This window comes from Eschrichtius robustus, chromosome 13, assembly GCF_028021215.1.
Source record: "Eschrichtius robustus isolate mEscRob2 chromosome 13, mEscRob2.pri, whole genome shotgun sequence".
Taxonomy (NCBI): Eukaryota; Metazoa; Chordata; class Mammalia; order Artiodactyla; family Eschrichtiidae; genus Eschrichtius; species Eschrichtius robustus.
In genome coordinates this window covers 58,675,354-58,688,362 of record NC_090836.1, presented here as the reverse complement: position 1 = coordinate 58,688,362, position 13,009 = coordinate 58,675,354, and the positions used below count along the sequence as shown (strand labels likewise).

The following is a 13,009-nucleotide window of genomic DNA, read 5'->3' as shown; positions in this document are numbered from 1 at the left end:
TACAGCGTGTGCACTTAGCCCACAGCTTGGAAAATGCAGGGGCATATGGCTGGTTTTTCCTTCACTCATCTAGCTTTCTTTCTTTATACTTTTATTGAGGACTTCTTAAGTAAATAGCAGAGCTGCTTCAGGTTATTTTGGATCCCAAATGTCACAGAAATTGTGTTTTTCTTGGGGTATCACTATTACCAGTCACCTAAGCAGAACATCTGTTTTGGGGGTTTTGTAAATAACCGTTATGGAAAAGGATTTTCTCAAAATCCTGAAAAACTTTTTCCCAGCTAAGAATACAGGAGGTCAAGGACTTCCCTGGTGGTCCAGTGGGTAAGATTCTGCACTCCCAATGCAGGGGGCCCGGGTTCAATCCCTGGTCAGGGAACTAGATCCCACATGCATGCCACAACTAAGAAGCCCGCGTGCCGCAACTAAAAAAAGATCCTGCGTGCGGCTACTAAGACCCGGCGCAGCCAAAATAAAATAAAAAGGATACAGGAGGTCAGCAATGCAAGTAGCTCTTCATGCCCTCACTCCTCCACAAGTTACCTGGCTCAAAAGCTTTTCAAAACAAACAAACAAAAAACCTTCCATGGTTTGCCTGCTTATACCAAGTTCAGAGAAAGGGAGAAACTAGTTCTTCCATCTTTCCTTCCTCCCTCCTTCAGCGGAGAGAGGGTAAAGGAAGTTCAAGAACTTGGAGTTTGGGATCAGAGGGAACTGGGTTTGAATCACAACTCTACATTTACTGGCTACACAATTAGGAAAATAGTCTAATGTCTCTAGGCTTCAGTTTCACCTGCAAAACGTGAGTAACAGTATGATGCCTCCCAGGACTGTTGAAGGAATTCAGTGAGTCATGTCGGTAAGTGCTTAGCACAGTGTCTGCCACCAGTAAGAGTTTAAACAGTGGTGCCTTTGGTTAGTATTAGCGGCACTGTCATTATCACACGTATCTGTTTCAACTCAGGTGACTCAGTTATTCCTAACAAGCCTTGGCAAATACTTCTGTTCTTGGCCTCCACAGTAACTCTATCTGATGTGAAATAATTAATGTCATGGGCCTGAGTGAATACCAGCTAACTGGGACCCTTTCCTACTCAAGTATGGCAGTAAGGTGCCAGGGGAATCAACCAAAGGTCAGCTCCACTCCTCCAAGTGCTGGTAGGGAGGGTGGGCAGTGGGTAGGGGACATTGTCCTCAAGGATAAAGGTATTTCCAGACCTTTCCCATCACAGCAGCAAGATTTTCGGGGCAGCCACTCCATAGGGCTGACATAGTCCTGGCTTCCCTGGGAGCTAGCTATCAGCTGGTGAGCCCCAGGGATGGCAATCTGGGACCACAAGATTAATGATAATAATAATAATGATATCTACTGGTCCTGTGTGCTTTCTGTGCTGCAGGCGCTGTCCCAGACACTTGGCATAGTTTCTCATCAACTCGTTAACTCATCTTCAAGGTAAGGATCCCTTTTTTTTCAATAAACGTTCATTATTGAAGTATAACATATATGAAGGAGAGTACACAGATCATTAGTACACAATTTGATACTTTTTTATAAAATGAATTATACTAGGTAACTACCACTAGATCAAGAAATAGGACACTTCCAGCACTCTAGAAGACGCACTCATGCCCTTTTCTGGTTACTACCTTCTCCTGCCTAGGAATAATCACTATTCTGAAATTCAACACCATAGAGGAGTTTATAGAAATGGTACAATATGATATGTACTCTTATGTGTTGGCTTCTTTTGCCCAACATCATGTTTATGAGATTCACTCACTGTTGTTGCAAATGGTAGTAGTTTGTTCATTTTCATTGCTGTGTAGTACTCCACTACATGAATATACCACAGTTTATCCCTGATGGCCGTTTAGGTTATTTTAAGTTTATGGTTATTATACCTAGTGCTGCTATGAATATTTGGGGGGATGTCTTTTAGTGGGCATGTGTATACACTTCTGTTAGGTATATTCCTAGGTGGGGAATCACTGGGTCATTGGATATGTTTTAGTAGATGCAGCCAAACAGATTTATAAAGTGGTTACAAGGTAAGGATTCTTAATCCCATTTAACAAATGTGGAAACTGGGGTTCAAAGACCTGAAATAACTAGTCCAGCGTCACAGCTGTTATGTGGAAGAGATGGGATTCAAACCTTCTCTTCTCTTCATGCTACACTGAGGATTTCTTGAGATAATGTAACAGAGGAGAGAAGCAGAAGTATGAAGGTAGCAAACTGCCCAAGTCCCAACTTTTTGGAGAAAATTCACAGCTTGCATTTGAATGTCTTTCAAAATATTTTCTTATACATTACTTTTTTAAAAAGTCTTAGAAATGGGTGAAGTAGAAATTGTGATTCTCATTTGATAATCAAGACAAGTCAGGCTTGAAAAGTCCCCAATTACTGGAGACATGAGACAGATATTTTTCCTGACTCTACTGTGTGACTTCAGCCCATGCACCTCTCACTGTGGACCAAAAGGTAGGACTCTGGGGCTGAAAAACCCTCATGCATTTGAAGTTCAAACCATATGAGGCTATGAGCCCTCTTTTATTTAGAGTTTGGATCAGGTGGGACCAGGAACCCTCTCGTATTTGGGGTCCAGACCACGTGGGGACAGGAACCGGCTGGCAGGAGCCTGCCCAGCAGCTCCATTCTCTCTAGGCAAATTTTACATTTTCCCCCAGCAACCCAGTAATTCTACATTGTGATCCCTGTAAACGGGGTTCTTGGCATCCTTGGCCAAAGTGAACTGCTGGGGAAAAAGTCACCGGAAAAGTCTTACTAATTGATTTAGAACATCTTCCCCCATCTAAATCCTGCCCATAAGACTAACTCCTCCTTCCACTACCCGTATGCCATTTCCCCAGGACCTTTGCAAAACCCTTGGCCTCTGCAACATCAAATATGAGTTCTCCACTGGAAAACTTCTGCTGAAAACATGGCATTTGGATTGGGTCTTTTGTTGTTGTTTTTTTAATTCCCCTGGGAACCTGCTCATTTTTCATTCTGGAACTGTTGTCTGGAGCCAGTTATCTTTAGATGGCTTTTCAGTGACCTTTGAATAGGCTTTAAACAAGGGATGCAAGATTTCCTATCTGTTGGAACATTTCAGTTACTTTTCTATGGCTGTTCTCTGGAGAGGGTGAAAAATCAATGCCCTCTCTAGGGACAGGCCACAGAACATCACCACAGGATGGAGCTTAACTCTGAAATAGCCAGGAGAATTTGAGGAGCAGTCTGGTTTGATGACAAAACTCTTGGAAGGTTTGGGTGACTTGCCCAGTACACTGAGGGAGCTGTTGCATCTGTGGGAGAGTGAACAGATGGTCCCCTCATCTGGCTAGAAATTTACTCAGCTTTCTGTATTTGAGAAGCATAAAGAAGCTGCAGGCAGGATGCAAGGATACCTGAAGAAATTAGAGTAACCATGCATAGGAAGGTGGATGGAGAGCTCTACATTATCCAGAAACAAGGCTTGAATTAGCATTTTGCGTTTCTAAGGTTGAATAAGAAAAATCAAGCAGCTGCCGGCCATGGTGGATACATGCAAAAGATAAGAAGGCAGTAGAGGTTTGGTTTATACGATGGCTGCATGCCCGGTGCGGTGCTACCACAGCATGCCTGGGGGGTTACGATCTGTGGGACATGGCCAAGTGACGTCATCGTCCACTGAAGGACCCTCACAGCCCATGATGGAGCTGAGGCCAGACGTCCTTGAAAGGACCAGCAGGCTCCACGGGACACAGAGGACCAGCTCTTATCGTGTGGCTGTGAAAGGCAAAGGCAGCAACCGGAGCAGGGGAGAAAGCCACAGGCACCTCCTGTCCGGGCAGCATAAACCTCTGGAGTGTAGGGACAGTAGAGGGAGGGGAGCCTCGAGAGGGAAATCTTGGATTCTTGCCAAGCTGATGCATGGGAGTGAAAGAGATATGACTTGGTACCCTGTATTTGGGGCACTATTCTCACGGCCTACATTAAGTATTTATAGTGGCTAATAGCACTGGCATGGAGGATTCTCCTTTCCCCTAATAAGTGTCACAGCGTTTATTCTGGAGATTCAGAAGTTCAAGCCTTCAGGCTCAGAAGCCTCAGTTTGTTCTCAACTTGATCAGGTCTCTAAGCTCAAAACATGGTATGTCCCATGATGTATAAGACAAAGAATGAGGGGGGCTGACCACTTGGGTATCGTATAATGCTGCTGAAAGACTTCTAAAGTGATTTTCCAGAATTTCAAAGATCTACTGGGAACCTGCTAACTTGAAGCAAGTGCTAGGGAAGCTCAGCTTTCTACCTTCCTGCTGCCCTGGAGAAATCCTCGAAAGCAGGGGTCCCCAACCCCCGGGCTGCGGACCGGTAAGGTCCATGGCCTGTTAGGGACCAGGCCGCACAGCAGGAGGTGAGCAGCGGGCGCGCGATCAAAGCTTCATCTGCGGCTCCCCATCGCTCCCCAGCCCTCGCATGAGCACCTGAACCATCCCCATCCTCCCCACCCCCCACGCATGGAAAATCGTCTTCCACGAAACCGGCCCCCGGTGCCAGAAGGGTTGGGGACCGCTGCTCTAAAGTCCTGCTTCTCCGAGTACCTCCCATGAGGCAGCAGCATTGGCATCGCCTGGGAGCTTGTTAGGAATGCAGAATCTCAGCTCCCACCTCAGGCGTGCTGAACCAGAGTCTGCACTTTACCAAGATCCCCATGTTACACGTGTGCACGTTTGAGTTGAGAAGGATTGAGCTGAACGAAGCAACGAGCACACCAGCGGGCTCTTGTAGGCGCTGCCACACGGCACGGCTTCCCCAGGCCTGGAGCCTTGGTCCTCTGAGACACAATTGCCCCTAAAACTGAAGGGACCAGCATCTCATCTCCACCAGAGAGACAATGGCATCTCTTCCCAGGAGCACCTGTATGACCCTACCTAACACTGCATGAAACATTATGTCAAGAGGGGAGAAATAAATTCCCAGAGCCTATCACTGCCCTTCTATGAGAGAGAAACTAATTTTGTAGGGCTACTCCAAGGCTGGGGAAAATCCATGATTTAATGGCAGCGACAGGCCCCGGATTGGCTCACTTGGTCTGGAGTGGTGGTCCCACACGTGACAGTCCCCGGAGTCTTCCAGCGCCTGTGTGCACTTTCTCTTCTTGGTCGGTGGCAATGAGGGTCTAAAATTAAGAACCCAAAATAAGGTTAGGATTCTTCTTTTCTCTCCACGTCACAGTTAATCAACTTTGATTTCCCAGGACTCTGCTCTGGGCCTTTTCCTAAGACTAATTCTAGTTAGTTAAGGTTCCTTGAGTCCTACTAGTCTGCAACACCAGGTGGACACATGGAGTGGACGGAGCAAGCTCCTATTCTATGAGCCCTACTAAGTCTGAAACTTAGTTTTTCACTATCCAGTGGACCTGGGATTCACCTATTTGAAAAATAAACTGACAACATTTCCAAAGGCAGAGGACTCATTGAGACAAAGACAGAAGATACTTAAAATTTAAGGGTATATTTTATACCTGAAAATGTTTTTCACGTAGAATTTTATCACAGCTTTTGATGGCCTTTACTCTTTTTGCCATCCTCTAGATCCAGAAGGAGGAACGAAAGAGAGGAAAGGCGGAGAGGAAGGGAAAGAGAAGAAAAGAATACTAATTAAGACAGTTGACAGATTATTTTTCAGGGAGCTCATTCACAGATCACTTGAGTGGTCTAGCTGAGGCTGCAGATGCAAACAGTGCTTTCTCCAGCACCCAGAATCTCCCTGTACATTTCTGACATTTTAGCTTTCCACTGAATGAGGACCTTGGGTTCAGTGGATTGTTAATTAAAAGTTGGTTTAAAGCCAAGGGCACTGGGTGTCTGATATATGTCTCAACACTGCCATCTCGTGGAGAGGACTCCACAGTTCACTCTTTACCAGCACCTCTGGGGAGAGGCGCTGGCTGGTCTTTCATAACTCAATATCTTGCCCTTTACCCAGGACTGTGGCACAGAGGCCGCGGATGGTAAGAACAACCAGTTCCCAGATGGGAGGACACAGACTGGTCCAGAGGGGTCCTGAGATGACGGGCGTCTGGGTAGCAGTTGTGAGAGGCACTGTGGGAATGCGCAGAGTCGCTCATTTCAGACGAGCCCTGCGGCAGGTGTGCAGGCAGCATCCCAGGAGCAGCTGCCGAGTGGAGGAAAGCAGCTGGCGTCCCCCCGGCGGCAGGTGTCAGAGTCGGGCAGCACGCACCTGGGGGAACACACAAGTGAGAAAGGCCCCTCTTTCTCACCACGCAGAGTCCTAAAGAAGAGAAGCAAGTGCCAGACGTGCGGGAGGGAGGTGGGTCCCACTCACCTGTGACCTGCGGAGGAGAGCAGGAGTCTGACGCAGAATAGGGTGGGGTATCTGGGAGCTGGCGTTGCCTGAGGATTAGAGACATGCATTCCTTTTGTTTGTAACTTATTCCATCATTATTTTTTTTTTTTTCACAAACTGGTAGCAGCCCTCCATGTACAGCACCCCTAGGGAGGGTTCCAGGTGCTCCTGGGGGCCAAAGCCCACCAGAACATGCCCAGTGTCATGTTGAGTGAGCTCTGAGTCAAACAGACCCGGGTTTGAGTCCCAGCTCTTCCACTTCCTAGCTGTGTATCCATGAACAAGTACTTAACCTCTCCAGGCCTGTTTCCTCACCTATAAAATGGGAATAATCATTATGCCTTCCTCATAGCATCATAGTGAAAATTACATGAGATACCGTGTATAAAGCCCATAACATACATCCCCAAACACAGTGCGTGCTCAACAAAGCTTAATTAACATTATTGTGGCTTCTTAACATTCTCAAAGCACTTACGCCAGAGAGATGGTTGGGCTAAAGCAGTATAAAATGTCACCACTAAAGCAATGGTTTTCCATCTGTGCTCTGGGGAATCTCAAAGCTCTTGGAAGGAGCTCAAGTGTTTTACAAAAGAAAAATTTTAAAAGCCTGGGGGAAATATTTTATAACTTTTTTCTGTTTTACATATTGAGGTGCAAGTAAAATTTCATTTTGAAAAATGAGTACCATCACTAAGAAAAGTGTAAAAATGTCTGTTCAAAAAAACCCTACGTTTTCTGTTCAAAAAGTTTCTTATGGCTCAGAAACTCTGTGGTTCTAAGTTATATATAATCACCACCATCCTCCAGTTGATTCTCTTGCTAGAGAGTAAGCTATCATATTTTTCTTGGTTCATTAAGATTTCAACATCATGCAATGAAGAGAGAAATCTGTTTTTATTATTTACTAGAAAACTTATGTTTTCTCCTCAAATTGGTCCTTTATAGTTTATTCACTTTTTATTAATAAGGGAATAGAAAACATACATTTCCCTTCCTCCAAAAACTCCACCGAAAAACTCCACCAAAATGAAACTCCAAAAACTCCACCGAAATAAAAGTAAAGGAATAAAGAGGCATAAACAGAAAAAGACATAGAGTACATGAACAGAGACTACAACAGACCATATTTCAGTAACAGTATGGCAGACAGAAATAGGATGGATGGTAACTGAATTAGCAGAAGGGAAAAGCTGCTTGGGGATGGTAGAGGGGATGTAGGAACCAACAAGATATTGTCCAATTTGAAAACAACTCCAGAAAAGCCCAAGACATTGGCATCACCAGCAGTTTCTGAATTCAGGGGTAAGGTAGAGCTAAAAGTGAAAGAATTGATTGACAGTTTAATTAAAGAACAGCTGGACCCTTAGATCAACTTCTCCCACCTGTATAGTCAGGCAACTACCTCTATCATCCCAACAGAAACTGGAAAGTTTTATTCTCTGGAGAAATGGATCCAGGGAGATTGTAGAGCTATTGGGCGAAAAATGGAAGGACTCATTGAGCACATCCAGGTGAACAAAGCTCCCAGGATGCGGTGCAGGATTTACAGAGCTCATGGTCGGATGAATCCATACACGAGCTCTCCCTTCCACCTTGAGATGATCCTTACTGAAAAAGAACAGATTGTTCCTAAACCAGAAGAAGAGGTTGCACAGAAGAAAAGACATCCTAGAAGAGACTGAAGAAATGAAAACTTATGGCCCGGGAATAAATGCTGCAAAAAAATAAACGCAAATAAAAGCAGACAAAAAAAAAAACTCAAGAAAGAAAATATAATCGTAGTAAATTATATGTGAACACACAGTGATAGTAATGTAATCCCTGAATATAAACCTAACCAAAACTTCTTATACAACTTTATGATATTGGGAGGCTGGGGATAGAAGTGGGTGTTGGATATGATATAAGAAAGTTAAATCCTCCTGGAAGATGATAGTAAGTTCTTAAGATGTATAAAGCAAGAACAGCAATATAAAACATTATTCAGATAAAAGGTGGTAGAAACATCTAAAAGAGTTGGAAAGTATCTGTCTCTGGGAGAGCCAAACTTAGGGACATGGGGAGGAGCAGGGCAAAGCATTACTGGTTTTCATTATAAGCCGTATATATGGCACCATTCAACTTCGTACCACTCTACGTGTATAAATCTACAAATTAGGACTTCCCTGGTGGCACAGTGGTTAAGAATCCGCCTGCCAATGGAGGGTAAACGGGTTCGATCCCTGGTCCAGGAAGATCCCACATGCCGTGGAGCAACTAAGCCCGTGTGCCACAACTACTGAGCTTGCACTCTAGAGCCCGTGAGCCACAACTACTGAGCCTGCGCGCCACAACTACTGAAGCCCGCGCACCTAGAGCCCGTGCTCCGCAACAAGAGAAGCCACCGCAATGAGAAGCCTGCGCACCACAACAAAGAGTAGCCCCCGCTCGCCGCAACTAGAGAAAGCCCGCACGCAGCAACGAAGACCCAATGCAGCCAAAAATAAATTAATTAATTTTAAAAAAATCTACAAATTAAATTTTGTGATTGACCCTGTGATCTCACAATTCCACATTCAAGGTTCAAGGCAGTTGTTTACTTTCCTTTACATTTGCGGCACCACTGAATTCAATAATGTTAATGAAAACTGAAAATCACAAGCAAATTATCAATACACTCGAGAAATATGGCATGGCACATCACAGACTGGAATGCATGCTCCACCCAGCAGGTCCTTGTGGAGAAGCAAAGGTCCCTGTGTTGAGTAGCAGCAACATGTGTTGGTGGTTTTAAAATGAGAATTTAGAAGTTTAAATACTTTCCTTACAGTTTACTCTCCCTTCCCAAACTCAGTCTGGCTACTCCTTTATTTCATTGCATTTCATGTTCAATGCGTTTTACTGTATTGGGAGAAATTTTGCATTCTTTTTCAGAAAATTTCACGTAAGATTTAATGATAGCTACCTTCAAAACTAAGCAAATTGTTTAAAACAAGGGCAATGATTAACCTTAAGAAAAACACTGTTGCCTGAGACTGTTTCTAAGCAGTTAACTCCTCCCTACTCACAATCATGATGTCAGCAATGCACATTAGACTGTTTTGGGCCTTCAGTGCTCTGAAGTTTCCTATTATGCTGAAGGGATTTCCATGAAGGGACCTAGAAATTGACAGAACCATTGGTCACTCCTTGAGGGGCTGTCTCTATCTCTACCTTCTACAGGAAATGGTTATAAAAATCAAGACATTCTTATAAAATGATTTTATAAAATGAATAATTTGCTTTCTAAATCCCTTCCTCTCAGACACATAACTTGCTTTTGTTTTTTGGAGGATGAATGGCAAAGTGTGGTCTCCTGGGGGTTGAATGCCATGCAAACCAAAAGGAGTGCAAAATAGACTTTTCTCTCCAGCTGGTTGAGGTTAGCACATCCATGACATCTGCATGCTGCACCCAAAGCAGCAGGATTTCTTTCAGATTGCAGCCAGGCTTGATCAAGGATTTACTGAGTACCTAGTACATGCTCATAACTCTACTAAACACTAGGCAGGACTGCAGGACTCACAGTATTAAGACACAAGGCTTCCTGTGAACACCAATCTGGGACTATTCACAATTCAACAGTCCAGTCCTCAGTTTTCTCCAATGACTCCCCTGGGGTCTTCACATACAAATTACACCTTCTCTAAAGCTCTACTGCACAGTGATATCAACTCAGCACAGTGCCTGGTACAGAGTTATTACTTAATAAATATGAATTACTGCTTTTTACCTGACATATGGCCATAAATATGTTATTTATATAAATTCATATATCAAGAGAGGGCATTCCTGACCACCAATCTAACATGGTAGCCTTCCCCCACCCCTCACTTTCTACTCCCTTGCCTTACACTTATTTTTCTTCATCTTACTGAATGACTTTATACTATACGCCATTGTCTTTCTCTTCCCACTGGAGTTGCATCACAACAACGGAGCACCAAGAATGAAGGGATGGGAATGGCTCTCCCCAGGAGCAGGTGATAAGGAAATGCATTGCCTGCTGAGAACTTAAAAACAATACTTAAATCCACAGAAAGTCAATCTGCTGTTTATCATTATTACCACACACCACCAACTCAAAGAAAAATGCCTGGGTGCCCTGCAGGGCAGACTGCTTTCCACCATATTGCCCTTGGTAAACTATTAGCAGGAACGTATCTGTTTTGTTCACTGTTGTACCCCATCACCCAATTACAGCATAAAAATAGTTGTTACTGAAAGTATTTTCTGGGGCTTCCCTGGTGGCACAGTGGTTGAGAATCTGCCTGCCAATGCAGGGGACACGGGTTCGAGCCCTGGTCTGGGAGGATCCCACGTGCCGCGGAGCAGCTGGGCCCGTGAGCCACAACTACTGAGCCTGCGCGTCTGGAGCCTGTGCTCCGCAACAAGAGAGGCCGCGATAGTGAGAGGCCTGCACACCGCGATGAAGAGTGGCCCCCGCTTGCCACAACTAGAGAAAGCCCTCGCACAGAAACGAAGACCCAACACAGCCGTAAATAAATAAATAAATAAATAAATAATTTAAAAAAGAGAAAAAGAAGTATTTTCTCCAGTTTTTCATGTGTATGATTCATGTCCTCCCATGCAGACATTCACTTAAGAGCGTGTCTTAATACTGTGTGTGTGTGTGTGTGTGTGTGTGTGTATCTCCTGCATAGTGCCCACTGGTGAGCACGTAGTAGGCACTTGATAAATACTTGATCAAGCTTGCATAGGGTTTGTACCCACTACCCAGAAGTTGGGATGGGAAAGGGCCTTGGCAGAAATGTCATCAGTGAATAAAGTAGCCCAAGAAAATCATTTCATGACAGGGTAGCGGAAGCAAGAAAAGCAAGTTGCCACCCCTCCCCTTCGGCTCTATCTTGGCAAACTGCAAGAACCCTGACCCTCTCACCACTCCCCCCTGCTGCTTTAGAAATAGACAACCTTTATGGAGGACCTACTCTGGTCCAGGCACTGAGCTAACCCTTGCAGGTGTTGCTTCATCTAATCTCTGCTACCACCGTGTGAAAAGGTACTATTACTGCCCCTACACCACAGGCAATGAAACTGAGGCTTGATGAGGTTAAGTAACATACCCGAGATTATTCATCTGGCATCTAGTCAAACTGGAGTAAAGTGATCTATCACCAGAGTGTATGCTCTAAAGAACACAATGTTTTCAATACAGATATTTAAATATCCTAATCAAATTAATTACTATAAGTTATTTCATTTTCTACAAAATCTTTATAATCTAGAAGTCACTGGTAATGTTTTTCGCCCAGGATTCTGTTTAGCTTTTCTCCTGCTGCATCCGTTTGTACCCAGAAATCAAACCGGTCAATGAACTCAGCCTTTAACAAGCTCATCTCATAGAATTATGCGGATTACCTCACTCCCTTTCGCAACATCACGGTAAAGAGTTTATCAGCCCCACTCTACTGGTGGCCGAAGTAAAACACGCAGCTGGTCATTGACGCCTAACTCATTTTTCCTTCCAACCTCAATAAGATATGTCCTAAGTGAAACCCAGAATATTAGATGCTTAAGCTCAACCATTAGAATGAAATGACATGAAACCTGCAGTTGATTCCTCATGGACCTAATATGTCTCTAGGTTCCCCTCCTATGAAGTCACCCATTCAAACTTGTGATTAGCTGTCACCTCAGTGTCTTCAGCTAGTTCCCTCTTACCCCATCTGCAGCACCTCAAGGCCAGCCTAAAGCTCGGTATACTGTCTCCCCGCACTGAACACACTCAAACCAAACTGTATGACTTGGTCTGGGTCTTGGGAGGTGGTCGGGAAGGAGGCATGTGCAAGTGACCTAAAGTAGGGCTTCTCAAACTGTAATATGCCCTGTGAATCCCATGGGGATCCTGTTAACACTGCAGATTCTGATTCAGCGTTTTGGGGGCGGGGCCTGAGGTGCTACAGTCCTAGCTCCCAGGCGATGCTGCTGCTGCTGCTACAACCTGGCCTGCACTTTGAGTAAAGGAAGGAAGCAGGTGAATCTCTGGGCATTTCTGAATGAAACAAACCTGTCTTGAAGATTCACTGGTGACTTTTCCGGAGCCTTCCCTCTTCTACACACACACACACGCACACAGACACACACGCACACACAGACACACACGCACACACGGACACAGACACACACACGGACACACACACACACAGACACACACTTCTTGTCCTTTTTCACCGCAACCTCCAGGAATTTATGCTTTCCCCTAAATCTCTAGCCTCCCGCCCTCCAGGCGGCACTCCATACCTGGACATTTCCCGGTGTGTCCAGCCACCACAGCTCACCTGTGTGCCTAGTAGGTAACAGGCTGGCTAACCTAGGGGATCAGAGAGGGCTTTTGCCTGCTCCTACTCCTCCTGGGCAGACAGCTGCCCTGGACTCCACCACGCAAGGAAATACAGGGTTAAGAGCAATTGTCAGGAATCTTCCCATCCTGACAGAACTGCCCCCGGTTCAACATACCAACTAGATTCAAACGGAAGGATGAGAATGTCCTGAGCAGCACATCCCAATGCTCATACGTGGGTACATGCTCCCAAAAGGGGCCCATGGCCACATAAGTTTGAGAACACTGCATAACGTTTCCCTTTCCCAGTTGCATATTAGCACATCAAAGGC

At 44.9% G+C, this 13,009-nt stretch overlaps 1 protein-coding gene across 1 annotated transcript in view; it reads right to left on the bottom strand.

Moving 5' to 3' along the window:
• The window catches only part of MYRFL (myelin regulatory factor like), a 121,689-nt gene that overhangs the window by 62,264 nt on the left and 46,416 nt on the right, over nucleotides 1-13,009 (bottom strand). The window contains exons 3-5 of the mRNA XM_068561076.1: nucleotides 6,335-6,402; nucleotides 5,971-6,229; nucleotides 5,074-5,165 (exon numbers count right to left, since the gene is read on the bottom strand). Of these exons, the coding sequence (XP_068417177.1) occupies nucleotides 5,074-5,165; nucleotides 5,971-6,229; nucleotides 6,335-6,402 (419 nt within the window). The remainder of the gene's footprint in view (nucleotides 1-5,073; nucleotides 5,166-5,970; nucleotides 6,230-6,334; nucleotides 6,403-13,009) is intronic.